Source organism: Sphaeramia orbicularis, chromosome 12, assembly GCF_902148855.1.
Source record: "Sphaeramia orbicularis chromosome 12, fSphaOr1.1, whole genome shotgun sequence".
Taxonomy (NCBI): Eukaryota; Metazoa; Chordata; class Actinopteri; order Kurtiformes; family Apogonidae; genus Sphaeramia; species Sphaeramia orbicularis.
In genome coordinates, this window is record NC_043968.1 from 45,082,211 (window position 1) to 45,103,453 (window position 21,243).

At 38.0% G+C, this 21,243-nt stretch overlaps 2 protein-coding genes across 7 annotated transcripts in view; both read right to left on the reverse strand.

Annotated features, from left to right (window-relative positions):
* The window catches only part of kiaa0930, a 38,443-nt gene extending 31,376 nt beyond the window's left edge, over positions 1 to 7,067 (reverse strand). Inside the window, exon 1 of the mRNA XM_030149056.1 lies at positions 6,622 to 7,067. Coding sequence (XP_030004916.1) covers positions 6,622 to 6,766 — 145 coding nt within the window. The 5' untranslated portion in view covers positions 6,767 to 7,067. The remainder of the gene's footprint in view (positions 1 to 6,621) is intronic.
* Positions 7,068 to 9,099: 2,032 nt separating this feature from the next.
* Positions 9,100 to 21,227, reverse strand: fbxo7 (F-box protein 7). Of its 6 annotated transcripts, none has more exons than XM_030150535.1 (12): positions 21,119 to 21,227; positions 19,771 to 19,945; positions 19,488 to 19,662; positions 18,361 to 18,522; positions 18,204 to 18,324; positions 16,984 to 17,214; positions 14,802 to 14,946; positions 14,612 to 14,695; positions 11,845 to 11,940; positions 11,498 to 11,674; positions 11,288 to 11,331; positions 9,100 to 9,705 (listed from the first exon to the last, which is right to left on the reverse strand). In XM_030150535.1, exons 3-12 carry the CDS (start codon positions 19,607 to 19,609, stop codon positions 9,460 to 9,462), a joined length of 1,428 nt encoding a protein of 475 aa, XP_030006395.1. In that variant the 5' UTR covers positions 19,610 to 19,662; positions 19,771 to 19,945; positions 21,119 to 21,227; the 3' UTR covers positions 9,100 to 9,459. The 6 variants fall into 6 exon arrangements, with proteins under 6 accessions (XP_030006395.1, XP_030006394.1, XP_030006390.1 ...); XM_030150534.1 differs by having other exon boundaries at positions 18,204 to 18,322; positions 18,356 to 18,522; XM_030150530.1 differs by having other exon boundaries at positions 18,204 to 18,522.
* Positions 21,228 to 21,243: the final 16 nt, after the last annotated feature.

The following is a 21,243-nucleotide window of genomic DNA, read 5'->3' on the forward strand; positions in this document are numbered from 1 at the left end:
AAGTGATAAATAATACGTAAACTGTGCTGTGGAAAACATAGTTTGTATGTAGTGGTCTTGCTGCACCTGAATTTAGGGGCAAGGACAACAACTTAAACCTGGCTCCCATTGATTTCTGGGCTCAGTGGCAGATTCTAATAAGTATTCTTTTATCACTTCCATACATTGTAGATTTTAGGGCTAATAGAAGAGTTTACAGTTGTGTTGAGTTTTGATTGACAGTTCACTTGCCTACAGAGTTCAGGAACTTGTGTTTACTGAACAGAAATCCTTTTTTTTTTCTTGAACTGACAGCTTAACTGTAGTTGTGGTTGATAAGTTACACTAACAAAACTGTAAATGATTCTGTTGTGAAAATGTTTGATGGAGTTTACTCTTTTACCATGTCAATGAAGTAGTATAACTAAGAATGTGAATTGATAAGAATTTAGCATTTCTAGTTCCACTGTCACTATAACTTATCAGTTTGAGTCCCTTTGATTCTCATTGGGGAATAAACTATAGTACAAATGGCTTTGTTTGCATTAACGCTTTAATTTCAAATATGCACTAACATTTTGCATTCTATTTGAACAAACTTTATAAAGGGTTATAAAAGGGTAGTTAAAGGAGTGTGCGAGCTATCTGCTGCAGCCTCTGAGACTCGTCGACACTTAAATGTAATTATAAGACAGTGAGATTATTCATAAACAATAGTGAAAGCAGGGTAACAGTGAAATGACGCTAACATTAACAGAATCAATAGAACTAGGGCTGCGAAATACTGGAAAAAACTGACATTGTGTTTTTTTAACCCTGCGACATAAATTGCGATATGAAAAAATACTCAGGAGGATAAGATAGCTGTGTGGCACTGACGTAAACGGTCAAACAAATTAGTTGTTTCCTCTCATCGTGTCGACAGGTGGAAGGCACTGTCGACACAGAACACGTGTTTCAGTATCATCCTTCTTGTAGCTGACGTTGCTTTTCTTTTTGGCACCAAGTCATTTTCTGTGATTTTCTCTGGTTCGTTGCTAATTTTTCAATGTTGTTACCAGTGACTCACTCCAAACTGATTAAGAACAATTGTGAAAGGTTGAAATTAGATGAGAGCATGTTGAATTCATTTTCCTCCTACATTGCAAGACCTGCGATGTGACTATTGCGCACAAGTACATCGCGATGACGATGCTCAAACAATATATTGTGCAGCTTTAAACAGAACCCAGAGGAGTTTAATGTTACTGTGACAGAGGACACCTTGTTGTACATTCTGCTTACAGAGTCACCGCTCCCTTCATTAAGCAGCCAATTACAGACATTACATTGGTGCAGTTTAATTGGATGTTGTGGTTAAATGTTTGTGCAGATTGGAGGTATTTCCCCCTTTGTCATAATGGAAGCTCTGCAACTGTTGCAAATGGTCCTAGTGTCGTTTTTACTGGTGAAATACAGCCATATGTTAGAACGCTTCTGAACCAAAATAAGTAAACAGCCGTATGACACATTTAACACGATGATGTCACGGAACCAACAAGCAGAATTGTTACACAAGCAGACCAACGATTCCAAGGAACTAAACTATTGGACTTCCATCCCTATGTATCACCTCTTGTGTTCCCCAAGCTCTAAATAAGGATTTAAAAAAAACACACAACACAAAACAAAACACAATCATAAGGCTTCACTTTAGTGTGTGACCCTGTGTGGCTCTATCCATGTCTTCAGTCTGAATAGATGATCATGAACATCAGTTTGTCAGGAAAGTACTAAAAACTTGATCCACATTTAACAGGAACATCTGACGTAACATTATGTAAAGTAAAAGGGCAATCCAAGAGCAGAATACAATATGTCCCATCTAATGTTTGGAAGAGCAGTTCAACAGACTGTACAATGTAAACAGATGGAAGCCCTCCTACCGTTTTCTCCTTCTGTTTGTGATGGCCCACGGTCACACACACACATACTGTATGTACATCCAGAGTATATACTAACAGAAACTGCATTATAGACTGATGTACATCTACCTTACAGATGGAAAGCATTCTGGTAGTTTTTGACACAAACGTGGCTCAATGTTTCACACCTCAGCCACAACATCTGCACCTAAAATTCAGTAGGATTTGTAATAATCTGACTCCCACAGATCACACACAGACACACACACACACACACAGCTATTTTTATTGTACAGTGGCACCGCACTCAAACACATCATCAGTTTATGAAGACGTGTGAGCGACCTGATTCTACTGATCACTCCATTTCTCTACCACTGAACGACAAACTGTGCAACATTAAAGCCGATAATGATGTCAGTGTATTTATAGCAGGACGTTTTTCACTGTGGAGGTCTAGACTTTGCAGTGTGGAGGTAATTAATCTGAATCACTGATGTTCAGGTCTCTGTTGGACTGAACTCCAGAGTTTAGAGGACACATTTTATTTTTGTAACACTACTTGCATCGTACTATTTAACAGGTAAAACATATAAACCCTAGTTTTTATTTGTGGGGAAAATAAAATCGGAATAGAAAATCATGTGATCAGTGTGTTTACAAGAGAGGCTTTATATAATAACTAAATTGACAAAGAAAATGACAAAACAATGTATTATTATTATCATTTGGATTTTTCCATCTTCAGTAAAAGCCTGAGTCACTGTGGGCGTCATCAGACCTGAGTCAGACAGTAGAGTGAAGGACCAGCCAAGGACAGAGATAAAGGCTGGTACTATGACCAAAGGAGAGAAACACCGGGTAACAGTTCACCTCACCTGTACTGTGGGATAACAGGCTACGTATATGAACCTCATACTCAGGCCCTGTCCATACAAAGACGGTTTCAGTTGTAGCTGCAAAAGTTTTGTATCAAATAGGCCTTTTGTCCACACAAAACTGGCATGTCCAGTCACTGAAACTGCAACTTTTTGAAACCAGGTCCCACAGTGGATAAATTTGAAAACGCCTGTTTCATGTCTTTGTCTGTACAACCAAACTGCAACTTTTCTAAAACGATGATGTCGTAGCCCAACCTTTCAAACCTTTCACCCCAGAAGCAAAACGCCACATCACAACAACAACAACAACAACAACAACAATGGCGGACTACAGAATAGTGCTTGTGCTACAACAGCTATTGAGTTTATTGGAAATACTTAATCAAAATCTTTGGCTACTCTTTCATTACAATGAGCAATGAACAACCATAGCTAATAATATTCACTACATGCTCTTGGATCTATTGCAGAGAGGGGCAACCAGGAGGTAATACTGGATCAGACCCGGTAAAACCAAGCAAGCTTTATGCACATGCTCCACATCTTCTTCTCTATTTTTTGCGAGAGCATTACAACGCCACATACAGACCTGGTATTTGTACTACATCATTTTCAGTCGTTTTCAGTGGTTTCGTGTGGATGCAGATATTTCCTGAAATGACTCCGTGTTTTACGGAGGACTTTTTTGAAAATGACAAAGAAAATTATTGGATAGGAAAAGATGTGATTTCATGTGGACATGGCCTTAGTCACAACTCTACAACATCTCATTTACACCTCTGTTTCACTCCAAGGCATCAGTAATGATCACACACCAATTGGTAACACACCTGTGTAACTGTTGTGACATGCATCCTCAGCAGGAATGACAATACTGACATACTGTACTAATAATGTATAGATGTACAATATTTACCTACTAAATTTAACAGACTTACATAGGGCCTAATAGCATACTGTCCTGAACTGCAAAGGGCAGGCAATTATTGTCCATTTCTATTTTTAAAACAACATCAGCTGCAGACTTAATGATCCATATTTTATGATTTTCCCAAATTTGTGCAGAAACCTTCTAATCTTTAAACCCTGGATGTCCACTGGATAACTGGCAATCCCTCTAAGAGTGATTATAGACCCCCACCCCACAATGTTCATTAGGTCATAAATATAATACTTGTGCCGATAAAGACCTTCCACATATCGAGGTTTAGATTCTCCATATTTTTGCTATTTGGGTATTTTTATGGAAATCATATGCACTAAAGAACTATTAATCATTAAGTGAAGACATGTGTGGAGGATTATTCATGTTCCTTTAGTCCAAGGAGGTCAGGTCTGCAGCATCATTATGTTTCAGCTGCATTATATTTACCCCGTCCCCCCAAGGGGAGGCAAGGGACATTGTTTTTGGTTCCGTTTGTTTGTTAACACTTTAGCTGTAAAACTATTGGTTCAATTCATACCAAATTGGGTTTATATATTGCCAGTGACCCAGAATACATCACATTACATTTTCAGAAAGGTAGGTCAAAGTTCACATTTTTTATGATTTTTTTTTTTAATCTTCCCATTTACTTATAATGGGCGAAATACATGCGAAGTGCGGGATTTGTTGTGCCTGGCACCACTTGTTTAGTTACATATTCATTAATTCATATATATTGAAGTAGCATTGTCATTGTATCAACATCTACACTGTGTGAAGTCAGTGATTCAAATGAAACCAAAAAGCTACTGTATAATTCAATACCATTTGAATAATATTTATTTTTAGTGTAACTCTGGACTCTGGAGGGTTAAACCTTTATTTCTCAACTTCGTTACCTCTGTAGTTACTGCTTTCTGCCCTGATAAAGTAAAAGAGTATGAACTGATTGTACCATAAACTGTCGTCAAACAGTGAAAAATGCTGTTCACGTTGTTGTTTTAACAGATATTCATTTTAAAGTGATGTTAAGCAAAAAGCAAGTCAGATACACCAGTTGTAGAGGCTGCCACCGGGGGATTTTTGGCATTTTTTCCTTAAAGGTCATATATTAACCACAGTCACACTCAGGTCCCTTTTGTCATTGTTCAGCGACAATGCAGAAGTAGTAGCGCACTGAGTCAACACAGGCACATGTGCTGTGATGAAATCACAGCAGAGGAACAGAGCTCTATTGATTTCTTCGTCCGAACAAACGACCCACAAAAACAAACACCACAACGGCCTCATGAGAGCTCATGGTGGGCCTGATTGTATCTACAGACGTCCACAAGCTACAGTCAGTGCTAATGGTGAAGACTCACGCCACAAGGAACCCACATCAGAGTGGTTACCGTGGGAGACTAAACAGCAGCTCGACAGTCTGACGGTTTATCCAAGAGGATTAAAGTGCTTAGATTTTCTATACAAATGAATTCATGATGCAAACCGCATATGAAACTGATCTAGAGTCTGTTAGCGTGTTTTGGGGCATTTTAACCTTTTACATTAACATTAAAACTGACCAAAAATGAGGTGAGATGAAGAGTGACGTGCAATAAAAGCTCCTCAACCAGATCCCTCACCCTCCAGGCTGACCTTTTTCTCCAATTAAACCATTTATGACCAAAATTCAATCAGCGGGAGCTTTTTATGTTTCCCATCAACAGTTTTAGTGGCTGATAGTCTGTGACAGACATCATACTTCCCTAAAGATAAATGACGTGTTAGGACGTATCTGGTTCTTTGATAAGAAGTCAAAGGTAGACGTAAAAACTTAATGCAATGAGTCAAATAGGCTCAGTAGAAAGCATATCCAATCTCAGCTAATACTTTTGGTAAATAATTTGTCTATGAAGTATGTACAACAAAGGTGAAAAATACCCATCATTATCTTGTTGAATGTTCAGGTTAGTAGTTTTGTTGCACTAAAACCCTAGAATGAACAATTTAATCACATGCAAAGAGAAAAGAAATAAGGTTTGGTACCATTTGTGTAGCTGATTGTGAGGTCAAAGCTGCTCAAATGTGACAATTTGCTGCTTTTGTCTATTTATTTCACTGTTATATCAACATTTTTTAGCATGAAAACATGAAATTACGTTATTTAAGTGTGTAGGAGATTGTTGTGGAACTTTTATGATTACTTTAGACTCTTTACAGTCAGTGGGAATTTTATCTACAGATCATTCAGGAATAAAATTAACTGCTAAATTATGTCATATAATAAATAACGATTACAAGTGTGTTACTCTAAGGCAGTGATCATTTTTATGCTGAAGTTTACTCTGCATCTATCCTTTTACTTATCTTATACATATGTTGAGTTTTTTCAAACATAAAAGATACTGAACACATTTGTTGATGGCGTATTTTAGTGAGTAAGCACTGTAATACCCTCACAGTGGGATCAATAAAGTCAAACCTTATCTTATGTCTGCATGTAAATATTAACAAATAAAGATTCTTCTTCTATGAATGTTATTTCTTTTCTTCTTCTTTTAAAAATAGTGTTTCAGCATAAGACGTTCATTTATGTAACTTGTTGTTTATACAAGTGGGCTTTTGCAAACTTTCATTTACATAAGGTTATGCTATATTTCAAGTAACGGAAAAGTAGAGATTTGCTGTGTCGTAAAACTTTTGTCTCACATTTGCACATAATAAGACAGCACATTTTTGACAGATAATGACTCCTCAGTACTTTGTCAAAGTGTATGGCCACAGTTTGACAGGAGACATGCTGCTGTGTGTAAATAATACACAACATAAATGCCTTCAGTATGAGTCAAAGTGTGTAAAACCGTGCAGGGAACCCCCACAGTGACTCCGGAGCAGCACACATCCACACAAATACACAAACGGAATGGTGTTGTGCAGTGTCGGAGCTCACCCAGTCCGCTGATCTCCTGTCGGATGTTAAGTCGGTTCCTCTCGTCGGTGATGGCCTTCAGCATCTGCTGCAGAGACTGGTCCAGCTCTCCGTTCTCCTCCTCCGCGGGCCCGACAGCCTTACACAAACCGGGGAAGGACGCCATCTCCGAGCTGGGATCATGACAGTCCGAGCTAACGGCGACCGAACCTCCACCGGTTGACGGTAGCTAACTGACGGCTAAAGCGGAGCGGAGGCCACCGAGGACCCCCCCTCCCGACCCTTCCTGTGTTTAATCCCTAACAAGAGCCCCGATATGACGGTACAGACGGGTCGGTGTCTAGTACCGGTCTCCTCCTCAATGTGGGGCCGGAGAGAAGAGCAGGTAGGTCGGGTAACACAGGGAGACTGTGGTCCTTCTGTTGTGCAGATCAGCTGGAAACACCCCTTACACTTCCTGTAACAACACGAGGCGTTTAAAGAGACAGTACACGGTAGTGAGCCGGTGGAACGCACGAGCCTATGCCTGCACCCGCCACATCCTCTGCCCGGGTCAGAGGTCACACGACGGATCCATTTACGGCAACATCAACACAACCACCAAACGCTGTTTAATAAGTGCATGGTGATAGCGTGGTATAGATTATTCATGCTGACAATGAGGATTTATTTAACAGACTTTGCTTTGCTTGTCCGAAATACTGTACCTTGTCCACCTCCCAATACTGTAAATTGTTTGTACACAACAGAGCTACTTTTTATACATACCTTTACATTTTTATATACTTCTTTTTCAAATGTGTGCTGTATGTCTTTTTTTCCCCTATTTTCCTATTGGTCGTAGGAACAAAAATACATTTCACTGTGCTTTGTAATATGTAACTGTGCATGTCACAAATAACCTATCTCATCTGATCTTGTTTTAGCCTAACTTCATACTCCTAAAAACAGATTTTCACGTTTTTTTCCTGTTCTGAATGAAGGTATTGAGACTTATATTTTAATTATTTCCCAAAGCACACAGAAACGTATTTAATTTTTTGTTGCAGCCCTTGTATTCGTTTGGCTGTATGTTCTGATTTCACTAGTTCATCATACTATACACTTTTTGCATTAAAACTTAAAATGATGTTTGATTCCACATTGTTCACCGTTTACTATGTAGTTTTTATCTTATACCAACGGAAACCTCGGTGATTTCCTTTTGTATCCTTCAGTATCTTTCTAAAATGTTCGATGACTTCTCATTTGTGAATTCAGATCGTAAACTGTCACAGCTGCAGTTACCATGACAACAGGTTAATTCAGCGTGCTTCTACTTGTGAATTAAATTACAAAATGTCGTAAAAACCCCAATGAGCTCTTTATATCTATATTTAAGTGTCTTGTTGGTTGAATAATTTGTGTTTGTGGTCCATTCCAAATACCATGAAGCTAAAATTTACATAAAAACGCACAACGTACCAATAAATCGTACCACAGTATCTTTTGTTCGCAGAATTTATCACCGGCATCCCCACACCGTCGACTCCGCCCGCCTCAGATAGCACCTCAGCGGTGAGCCGGTGCATAAATCTAGCGCATTCTTTGTTTTAAGACAAAGGATGACGTCAGTGTCTGATGGGTCCTGGACAGGGGACACAAATCTGACTTAATTTTTTTTTTTTTTTTTCCCTGAGGTAACTTTATGCTTCCTTTATGTCTCCTTTAAAACAGCACAAATATCATCTCACCATCGGGTGGATCTGCAGGTTTATTCATGAAAACCCAGAGTTCAGATGATCCTCACGTCCACTGTAATATCCTATCTTTACCACTGTACAAATCACATCAATACATTCCATTTATGTCGTAATTTAATGTAGTTTTGTCGGTTGAAAATATTCATATTTGAGATAAGATAAGAAGCTGTATTTTTCATTGTACATAGGATACAACGAAATTTCGTCTGGCATCACACAGGCATCCTTATTGTTTTTACAGAGGGCTGTTCAATAGTTTCCCCCAGATGTATCTAGAAGGTACAAATAATGACCATAAAGATGGTTCAAGGAAGAGACAAGTGTGTAAGTGCCAGAAAATTTATAACAAAAAAAAGTAAAACCTTTATGTTGCATTACTCAAGGTTCATTTTCATTTCCCTTGTTTGTTCCTAGAGGAAAGCAGAAAAAAATATGACAAGAGAATATTTATCCTACCACAATTGCATATGATTAATATATGTCATAATTTTAAGATACAGAATTTTAAGCAGCAGGCATTGTAATAATGATGAGTCAAAAGTTTGACATGACAAAAATGTAACTGACAATTATGAGAATTATTAAAGCAGGTGCAGAGTATGTTGAATGAACCATAGATAGGACATATTACATGTAATGTTAATACATGTGAAGAACTAAAAGCCAAAAAAGGCATTAAAGCGATATGAAAATTAATTTTTGCTGTTATTTTCTCAATGTTCAGAAGTTTTTAATTCTGTAATAAAGACACAGCGTATCCTCTGGTACTGCAGTTTTTAGTGTGTTTTAATGAGATACACACACACACGCACACACACTCTGGTATATATGAAAGAAAATGATGATGGCCCAAGTCTTTCATTACAGCCCAGCAAAAACAAAATTAACAAAGAATTAGTGAAATCAGTGAAGACAGTGGCGCAGGGGTTACTACAAATTAATACTCCTGTAGTGAATGAATTTGTCCTCACAGAAACTGAACACACCACCTCACCAAACCTCTGAATAAAAAACACACATGATGCAATTCTTGTTTTATTGTAGCTGTCCTGAAATCAGACTTTGGACAGATGAGAGTGAGATGAATCCACTCATCGGTCTAGACCAGTGCATGTCATTAAAACCACCTCGTACCCTGGCCTCTAAATGGATTCAAGGGGTCATAGCGTGGACGAGGGAGCAGGCCTTGGGGAATGTTTGGTCTCTGGTCGTACTCCCCACCGATGATCCCCGGGATGGGCGGTGGGAAGGGAACAGGCAAGGGGTTGAAGATGTCTCTGGGGTTAGGAACGAAAGGAAGTGGGTACGGATGATGAGGCACACATCGATTTTTAATCCGGATCTTGTAGGATGTTTTGTAAAGCTGAAAAAACAGGATATGTAACAGAGTAAATATTAATTATTAAAGCCCCAGTTTTACCACATGACTGAATGTCTTTAAACTAAAGGATAAAAACTTAATTCATGTGTAACTCTTATACCCCCTGGTGGTGGTGATGAAATTGCAGCAAATTTAGTGATTAGAAAAAAGGATTTCACCTTTAAGCCGAAAACATTTATCCATAGACACATTCACAGCAATTAAGAAGTGATTGTTTTTTTAAAGTTTGTTTGATCTAAAATACGTTTATCAGTCTTTGTATTTTTTTCAATTAAAAGGTCAAAAATACATGCAAAACAAAATAAAAAACAGAACCATTTGAGTGCAATTTCACAAGTTAACCCCAAAGTTTGGACAAGTAAAGTATATATTAATGTTATACAACACATCAAAACAGTCATGTGCCTTGATTTGAATAAGTAGTAAAAACACTTTAAGAACATACTTCATCACTGTGCAACTCAGCTCAACAGACCAAATATAAAAACACTGTGGTTGGCATGTTTTTATTTCACTATGAAAAAGTGAAGACACCTTTCAAACCTTCTGTGTTGAACTACAGAGACTCATAACTGACTGAAAAATTACTAATTACGTTGATCACATATTTAACCTGAAAACACCCATGAAAGGCTAAAACATCTCATCAGGGGATAGATTTCCTACAGCAGAAAAATAGAGACAACAGACGGTGCTGAAGTCAACTTTCCTGCCAGATAACTTTAATTACAATACACTGAAAGCTAATTATGGAATTTTTGCTTGATGCAAAAACTGTTGATCACTGCAACTAAATGTGAAAGTCTAAACCACAATGTGATCCACATTGTAATAGGTTGCTTTATTACAAGAGGAATCTTTGAATTCAGAGATTGAGACAAACTTTGGGGTAAATTCATGGAGCGTCTTTCATTTATATGTATGTGGTTTTAAATGGTACAAAATAATAAACTTAATTGGCAAATTTTAAGTTGTGAAATTTTCTTTTAAAAATAGAAAAGGAAAGTAGTTTCATAGGTTTATATCTGTTATTTTAAAGAGTTTTAAACCATTTTAACTTCACAAATGATAATTATAGTCTTTGAATTACATTAACTCTCTAATAATCTGTGGATTCTTTATTTTTTTGTCATTATGTTGTTTACGTCTGAAAGTGTCACTTTGAGATTCAGTAAATGCAGATTACTATATTTATTGTTGACTATTACTATCACTATTATTGACTTCCTGATGAAGACTTGAAGCTGAAACGTGTAGAAGTGTTTTTTAAGGTCTATATATGACCATGCCATGGAAATAAAGGCATTTTAATGCTTAAAGAGAGTGCCTTGGAGTTTCCTTCCACTTTGTCATCTACTGTATGAATCCCTTTTTCCAAAGAGCACCTCGAACAAACTCTTTTTTTTGGTCTGAGAAGCATTCCTTCCCATGAATTTTTGAAATGCTGATTACTGTTCCACTCATTCTCTAAAGTAAATAAGACTAACTAACTCCATAGATTCTATATATAGCTCTGTTGTATGTAGGTTGCTGGGGTTTGTTCAGTTACTGCTGGTTTTCTCACCTCTTTCCAGTCTGTGTCTCTCGATCTCTTGCTGGAATCTTGACCTGAGCGACAAAAGACAAGTCACATCATAAACCACACCTTAAACTTAAGTCAAATGAGAAGAGAAGCTGTGTTACAAATGTTTTGTGTTTTTATTCAAATTAAATCCACGCCCCTCATGTGTCTACAGATCTGGGTTCAAACAGGTGAGTGTTTCTGTGGCTTCACCTTTGAAGTCGCGGCAGAACAGGTGTCTCCAGAGCGTGGAGTCTGCTGTGGAGACGTGGAAGTGTCTGTTGACTGACGACAGCCTCACAATGGAGTGGACGTCCAACAGCCTTAAGACCCTGAGGAGGAGCTCCGGGGGTAGAGCCCCCAGACCGAAGGCCACTGGCAGAGCCATGGCTGAAAAACACCAGAGAACAGAACCAGCACAGTAACGCAGAATGTCCTACTCACACTGATAAAATACTGTCAGTAAAAATTCAAATCTGATGTTTGTCTTTATTTTGAATGAACAAAAGTGTCAAATTAAAGTTGAGAAGCTCTCAGAGCGGCAGATATGACGTCTGTACCTTCTCTGGCTGCAGCAATCAGTGGGTAGGCCACCTGGTCCTTGAAGATTCGGGACAGTTTGTTCAGATCTTTGAAAGCTGCAGCTGCACTTTCTCCTGAAAAACCCCAGAGACAAAGCCTGAGTTATTAACAGGAACCCTGAACTGCATTTATCAGGAGCCTCAGAGGAACAAATGCCCTCTGTGATGCTTATTTAAAGGTGAAATGCCTCCTCTGTATGTCTGCTGATATTCATCGGCGCTACAGAGGAGTCCTGAAGTAAATGATGATTAGACACAAAGATTTCGTTATTATTACTTCTGTCTGTCTATCTGTGCATCAATAGGATTTCATTAAAACTACTGCACTGATATGGCAGAAGTAAGAGATTTGTGAACAAGGCTGGAGAGTGAAATTGTTTTGCACTTTCTCCAACACTGGGGATCCTCAGACTGACTTATAAATAGAACAATCAGTTAGATAAAAATAAATAAACTAGAAAAGCACTCAGAGAACACAGACCCTGGCAAGGCAGATCAGCCCCCCCCCCCCCATCACCACCAAAATTTAATCATTAGTTCCTTGTGCCAGTATCAACATTTCCTGAAAATTACATCAAAATCCTTCCATAACTTTCTTGAGTTGTCTTGCTAACAGACAAACAGACAAACCCCGATGAAAACATAACCTCCGGCGTTCCTTGGTGGAGGTAACAAACAAACATACTAGAAAAGCACTTGGAGACCGCAGACCTCCGCCAAGGTAGATCGGTCCCCCCACCCCACCCCCCATCACCACCAAAATTTAATCATTTGTTCCTTGTGCCAGTATCAACATTTCCTGAAAATTTCATCAAAATCCGTCCATAACTTTTTGAGTTATCTTGCTGCCAGACAGACAAACCCCGATGAAAGCAGAATCTCTTTGGTGGAGGTAACAACTGAGAAGTAAGAATTTTTGCAATATGTTGCCTAGCTTATAGTTTATGACAGAGGTGTCAAATCTGGCCCTTGGGGTGAATGTGTGACATGCAAAAAAAATTAAACTAAGATATTAACATGTTTATGTTCCTCATACAGACCAGTTCAATCTCAAGTGGGCAGGACCATTAAAATACTATTACAATAACTTATAAATACTCATAAGTCCACATTTTTCTCTTTGTAAATGTAAACATATTCATGTAATTTTACTGTATTTACACTACAACAATCATTTAAAAAAAAACATGAATAACCTAAACAAATATGAACACCCTGAAATGTCTTAAGTGCAATTTTAACAATATTCTGCCTGTTACTAAATGTTTTGTCTGTTTGTAGTTCCACTGTGATCTGTAAATTGTAATGTTCATAGAGACATAATATTGTTAGAATTGAACTCATTTTTCTTAAGAAATTTCAGTTCATGTTATTCACATTGTTTTAAAAGATAGTTTGTAGATGTGAACATTTTCACCATGGAATTTTACTTTTTTCACTCTAAAACAGGGGTCTCAAACTCATGGCCCAGGAGCCATTTCAGACCCATGGGATAATACTTTGTGGACCCCTACTTGACATTAAAGTTGACATGTAGTTCTCAAATGCACCTTTTTGCTGAGTCTTGCCACGCTTTTATTTTATCTTTTTTTTTTTATCACTTATGGGCTACCATAGATAGTCTTGTGACAGCTTCCAGCAGCTGTCAAAGGTTGTTAAGCTAGCCAACCACAAAGTACCTGGGGAAGTATGAACATTAGTCACTTAGTTGAAACATATTTCGGAGTGACACCAAGTGGATGGAAAATATATGCCATCACCCAGTTCCAGTCATGTCTCTCTCAAAAACTGCAGTGAAGAGAAAGGATGGCTATTTTGTTATATGTGTGTTTTGTATATGTTCTGTTCTGTATAAAAACAATTCCTATTGTTTAGACTTTTTTACACTACTCCTGTAAAAAATTAAATAAAAAATAGCTGTGAAAAAAAGAGAGAAAGGTTGGCAATGAGCACAGGCAATTTCAAGAAAAGTGGGAGACAGAATATTTTTTGTCAAGCACAGGGGCATCCCTACGTGTCTCATATGCACAGAGAAAGTTGCAGTGTATAAGGAATACAACATCTGATATCATTACTCAACTAAACATACTGAGGAGTTTACAAAATACCAGGGAGGTCAGAGACAGACCCGGGTGGCCAATCTTAAAAAATGTCTATTGAGGCAACAAGATTTATTCAAGAAAGCAAGCAAAGAGAATGAAGCAGCAATTGAAGCTAGCTACTTGTTTAGTGAAATGGCTGCTAGGGCTGGAAAGCCACTCAAAGAATGCGAGTTCATCAGAAAGTGCATGTTACCAGCTGCAGCTAAAAAGCAAAGAAACCCTTTTTTTGTGGGATACTTAATGTAGCCCAGCCTGACCCACACTCTACCTCCAGCGGCCCCCAGGTAAGTTGAGTTTGAGACCCCTGCTCTAAAACATCGAGGAAAGATTGGAGCTGACATTATTTATACATTATTATCTTATTATTTTACTGGTCTGGACTACTTCAGATCAAATTTGGCTTCATGCGGCCCCTGAACTATAATGAGTTTGACATCTCAGGTATATGACAAAACTCAGAAACAAGCATAAGGATTTTCACAGAAAACAAAATTATCTACATAGAAATCATTGTAAAGGCTGTTGTCATGGACAAAGGCAAGAGAGATTGTCAGGAAAGATATGTTACAATCTCTCCACATATTGGAAATTCCATTATGTTTGACACATCTGAACAAACACTTGGATAAGTCTAAGCTGCTGACCTGGCCACTCATCAGTCACATAGCTGGATGGGTTCAGACAGAGTTTGCAGATGGAGTTGACCGTTTGGTTCACGTTCAGTGTTGCTGAAACAAAGACAAAACCAGTCAGAAACACAGCTGAGGTCAGTGGTTCATGAGGGAAGTAGGTGTGCAGTCTTTTTTTTTCAGGTGAGGCTGGGGAAAAACTGACCGTTAATGGTGAGAATAGGGCCCATGCACACAGCGACCACCATAGCCAGGCTGTTTTCACACAGAGGGTGGGTGTACTGCAGTTTATAGACTCCCCCTGCCCTCCTCCACCCAGCAGGCATCTCTGTAGACTTCAGTGCACTGCCCTGAACACAAGAGGACAGATGCCTTTAGATGAGCTTCATCTGTCTGGGATAACAGCGGTGTCCCCTACAGGTGACTGCCTTCACTACAACAAACACATACAGTACAATATCACAGTGTAGTGAATATAATACCAGAGGTGGTGATGAGCAGTCGCAGTGCATGATCCTGTTTATTACACATTTATTTACAAAAGACATAACTTGACAAAAAAATACTGAAAACGATTTGAACATCAGAGCAGCTAAACATCAGACTGAAATCAAACAGTTGACAGCATACACACTTCTTGTGGAAATTTTACCCTATACGTCATGCCTTAATACTATAGAGCAGTGGTTCTCAACTGGAGGGGCACAGACACTCTCCCAGGGGCCCTAATGCAGCAACATTCTCTTAAATTTTTCTAATATTTTCTCTTATTTTTTTGTGAAGAGATGATTCAACTCTGCACCAAATGTTTTTACTGTAAAACTGCTCTGCTTGATGAATAGGATGGGTGTGACCAATTAGGATATGTGACACCCACTACACACCATAAAAGGGCAGAAACACATGATGCTGCAAATGTCAGTAGACGGACGCACAGTTACAGATCAAAATTAAAATTAATTCATGAGCATTGGCTATAGGCAAACAAACAGACCAACACGTAAGCGTCTGAATGAAGACAGTTTGATTGCCTATTATGCTCAGAATTTTTTTTTTTTTTTTTTTTTCACGGCAAGACGAAGAGCCATAGTTTTTCTTCCTTTCCCAAAAAATCTGAAAGGACTTATTGGACCCCCCTTTTGTAAATTTATTTATGGGTTACCATGACAAAAACTAATCTGAAGGATAACAAGTTAAAGTGTTATCCAAAATACCCCAAATGCATCCTTTTGTTTAATTATTTATTTTTGTTTTTACTATTTGTGATACAAAGGTGTCCAGTCCAGACACTCAACTTGACAGTGACGCTGTGGTTCAACTGACGAATAAGATATTTTTCAACCACAAACTTAGTAATCAATTATAAAACTTGATTACATAATCTGAATTAGATTGTATTGTGTTTCTATGTTCCTAAAATTCAAAACGTGTGCATGTGCATTGAATAAATACTTCCTGGGCTATGATGTTTTTCCCTTGTCTAGGTAAGAGTGCACTAGACCACTCATAAAATTTTATCTTACCTGGAGTTGGATCAAAAATAAGAAAACATTGTTAAAGGAGTGATATTTTGCTTTTTTAAATGGAATTATGCATTTTAAAACATTTCCCTGTGGTCTACATAAACTGTAAATGCTATGTTTGGGTCTGAATTCTTCATTAATTCAACTCCACAGGTCCATCTTCAATCCTATTTCTGAGTAATGACATTGGAAAGGTCATTTTGAGCATTGGCCCTTTAAATGCATACGAGCCACTTCACACCCCACCCCCTCCAGGTTGTTGACCATGCTTTATGTCCCCTTCAGCTACAGCCAACGACTAAACATTTTAGGTAATCTGCTCAAAGTTTGGACATATTTTCAGTATGGACTACAACTGCTGCTGCTGACAAACAATTATGTCGTACTCAGAGAAATGTTTGTTAGAAGTCTTGACCTTATATGTGCAAATGTTATGACGTAACTAGTTATAGACGTAAAAAATTAAGCAGGAATAAAACAGGTTCTAGAAATCTACTCAACTTTAGCAGAAATTAATATAAAGATAGCTTTGCTGCACCTGGAGGGTTCAAATTCAAACTTTATGAACTATTAGGGTCCAAATACACAAATAAATGAACCAAAGATTAATAAAAGTGGGTTTAGCAAAATATGACCCCTTTAAATCCCACAAATTTATGTTTACTAACAAATTAAGAGAATATGTAGGAAACGAACTTAAGAGAAAATATGTTCGTATATGGTTTCTTGCGTGAGGCCCAGTGTACTGTTTCTGAGGTTTCTGCTAAATGACCACACAGGAGGTCACATCAGGTCACAGGCTGCTCATCCTCCTTCCTTTAACGCTTTTACTAGATTAGTGATATTTCTGCAGTACACACTCACCTCATGAATAAATCCTGTTTCAAGCATCAGCAGGTTTCCAGCGACCATGATGGCATCACTGGGGCTTGTGATGTTGTCGACATGGTAGAGAAGCTCCAGAGAGAGCGGGGCCTGGCCATTCTCGGCTTCGCTGCACAACATTGGCTCCCAGATGGGGACCGACGGTTCAGGGTCCAACACATCAACGTTCCCTTCAGAGCCGCTTGGTACTGCAGGGCTGCACAAACTTGTCTGTAATAAAAGAGACATGTTTTTATGAAGTACAGTTAGGTGGAGAAACGCTGAAAAATACACTTGCACATGAAAGCAGAAAAATGACCAAACAGAAACATGCTGAGCTGCACTGAAAGCTGCTGATGAAGGTGAAATTAATTAGATGTTAAAAAGTTTTCATTTCAGTTTGGTACTTCAACACTTTCACTGTCTCCACTTTCTGGTTTTTCTTCTCACACTTCTACCAAGACACTCTACAAAAACATAACAAATACAGTTCTCCTCAAGTTACAAACACCATACTCAGTTACAAACACTTTGGCCATGGTGACATTTCCATTTCAGTTCTTTGCTTGCATCATTTAATGCAGTTGATCGCACTATTGTAATTGCCTTTGAGGAGAAAATGGATTAGATGTTCTGTTGTAGAGCAGAACTGGTTTATGTCTCATTTGTCCAACAATAAGTCTTCTGTCTCAACTGCAGAGAGTGTATCCATTTCAGCATCAATCAACTCACTTTTTTGTTTTGAAAGAAGCAGCTGTTTGGCATTCACAGGATCATCATGAAACAAAGTTGTACCTGTTGCAGCTCTATCTAGTCTCATTTTGCACTGTGTGGTCAAATCCACTGTGTTGAACCAAGCTGAATTCACTGTAAACCTTTTGTCATTTACTCACTGTTTTTTTATCTGTTGTAAGGCAGCTGAGAGAAATAGTGATGTGGTTGTGGCAAAGGTTGCATGTTAATCAGAGACTGAGATGATGTCTGGGCAGTTCGCAAATAGAAAATTTCGGGGTCAAGTTTGAATGTAACTTCCGTAGCAGATTTGCCCCTGAAACCACACTGGACAATATATAGATATATAGACAGTTTTATTCATTTTAATTTCACTCAGGTTTCATTCATCTGCTGCCTCCTGGTTGTTTTTCACACCATGACCAACAATCAGCCGAGTCAAACAGCAACTGAGATTTGTTGTAAATCTGACCATGTCAGATTCTCACCTGGCTGGAGGTCATTGCTGTCATCTGTCGAGTCTGTTCCTGCTTCTGTGACCCGATGTTTGAGCTGCTGGATGCCTGCTGGGTGCTGAATGAGGATAATGAGGAGGAGGAGGAGGAGGAGAAGGAGGAGGAGGTGGAGGATGAGGAGGAGGTTGAGGAGGAGGAGGAGGTGGAAGAAGCAGCAGCAGTTGTGGCTGTAGATTCAGGTAAGATCACACTGATCAAATCTCCAGATACGATTCCACAGGATGACAGAGTCTGACCATTGTCTGTCAGGAGCTCTGTGCCGTTTAGAGACAAACTGAACTCTGAGTCTGCACTGAAAGAGAAACATCAGGAGATCAAACACTTCAATGTTCATTTTGTCAGTCAGGAAGTATAACATAAGCCTAACTATAGTTTATCTATGGGTAAGGTCAAGGGAACATGCACATCTATGACTGGGTTAAGTTGCTAACATGTTGCATTTATGTAAATATTCTGTATATAAAATAACTATGAGGTATAATAAATGCTTGTATTAAAAATATCTGACTTGTTTCCTAGACCCATTGGTCCTTACATCATAATAGGATCAAGAATTGAAACCGTATAGACAGACAGACAGACAGACAGACAGACAGACAGACAGACAGATAGATAGATAGATAGATAGATAGATATTATATCTAGAAATCTAGGCAATAAACACCAGAACACATGAAAAATTACACTTGTTTTTTACATAAATAACTTAAATATACAGAGCAAAACATGTAACAATACAAGTTAAAGATGAAGGAGGCACAAAGGACAAAGAGATGAAGTCATTAAAAGAACACCAGTCAAATATTAGGAAGTGGAAAATAATGTAGAATTAGAGATGAAATCCAACATGCCTATTAGTTTACACAGATGGACAAGGCTGGGTATAGGTGCAATATTTCAATATCAGCACCAATATTGATACTTTGGCTTCAAAACTGGTTATTTAGCAGTATCTCTGAAGCAATTTTCTGTTTCAAGACAAGCTTTATTTTTCAGTTAATCTCCACTTTATACACTTGAAGCAGTTTCAATACGTGATAAATATAAACCTGTTCATCGTGAGGGAAGTGATTCAGGTGCATAAGCACAGAAAGACTAATGGATTAGTGATAATTTTGCCTATCACTGGGGTTTTACAAATTTGAAAAAAACTTCTGATAAAAGTCAGTCTGCTTTAAGTTTAAGCTGTAAACACAAAAAAATATAAGTTCTGAAGGTAAAGATTACGAATTGAAGAAAATGTGAAATATGTCTGACCTCAGTCCATGTGTTGATAGGATACTCCCTCTGATTTGATCTATGAGATCTTTGAGACTGGGATCTTCTCCCAGTAGCTCCAGTCTGCTAGTCTGTCTGCTGACCCTGATTCGGAGCTTCATTATGTCAAGGACAAGCAATCACATAAATCCCAGTCGCTGTGTTTTAGAACTTTCTGTAATGAAGTGAATTCCAACAAGGCATTCCTTTCAGAGATATAGTTGGAAAATCATAATCACAGGATTTCATGAGACAAGGAATAAAGTTAAAACTTGAGGCTTACAGTTGTTGGTCTCGGACCCCCTCCCTGCAGGTGGAGACCTGTCCTCCAGGGACCTCGGTCAAAATACCTTTATACTTTCTCTTTATCGGTGTGAGGCAGAATATAATAAAAGGTCTCTCTGGACTTCTTGATTTAATGAGCAAATTCTTGATAGCTTCTCCAGTCTGGACTGTGACTTGAAGAGAACAAAATATGATGAGATGTATCACTCTTCAAAGTAACTCAGGTATATTTAAAATACAAGTAAACATGGGAATAATATGAACAGCAAAAACAGTTTTCCTTTCACAACATATCCTCACCCACTTCCTTTGGAATGTATAGCGTGCATCATGTTATATCGTCATCTATATTTACATAGTTAATCCTGTTTGTTGGTGTTGCAAAACAGAAAAAAAAATACAGATATCACTTTGAAGAAAAATAAGTGCACTTTGATAAAGTCACTTCAATACCACAATTATTCTTACATGACATGAGTGTCCACATACTTTTGGGAATACATTACCAGTACATGTACAAGGGAAACAATGAAACGTAATCAGTGTGTAAAAATCTCTCTAAAAGTCGGTGAGTTTGCATTTGTATTTATTAAGTATTGCTACAGTCAACAAATGTCCATATGCTTTTGGACATATGACACATAGCACTGTTTCTTTTGTATATGCAAATTTAATCATATTTTTAGTTGGTTAACCCTATAGACACAGGGTGCAAAGGTTGAAGGCAGTAATGGTGTATTTTGTATGTGCCCATTTACAAAGGACAACACCTGTAAGTGTGTGTGCATTTACGCATATATACTGGAATTATACACCACAGAAATCTGCCTGTAGATGACATGACTTGATATTTTGATGAGTCATTAACTTGTTTTTTCCATTTAAAATTGCATTTTAGCATTATATTTAACCTAAAAGAAAATTCTAGCTACAAAAGTGGATTTGATTTTGGTTCTGTTATTTTCTATTTTTAGTCATTTTAATACCGTGACGCTAGCGGTTAAATCTTATTATTTGGGAAATTTCAATGACAAAACATTCATAACTCTGCATAACTTTAACAAGAACAACTGCCAAAAATAGCAGGGCACAAGACGTGACAAAAATAAAACCATATTAACCACCTCAACATTTTATCTGACAATAAAAACATTTCTAATTACAATAAAAAGACGCGAAATGTTTCGTTTTCGTTTCATGGACGTTAGCTAACAGTAAACTTAAAATACTGCGTAGTAGAGAGGCTAGTCACTTATGTTAACAGGTAAAACTTTGGCAAACGTTCAATAAACGTTTTGAGAAATAAATGATCAGATATTTAGTTAGACAGTTAAATGCTGAGGTACCTGATGTTTTTACGTGGAAATGTCCAGGAATTTTAACTCATCTTTCACATAAATCGTGCTGTAAACACAAGAAAAGTTAGCATCAGCACCACCACTCTGGTGACTTCTGTTGAGGATTTTCTAAA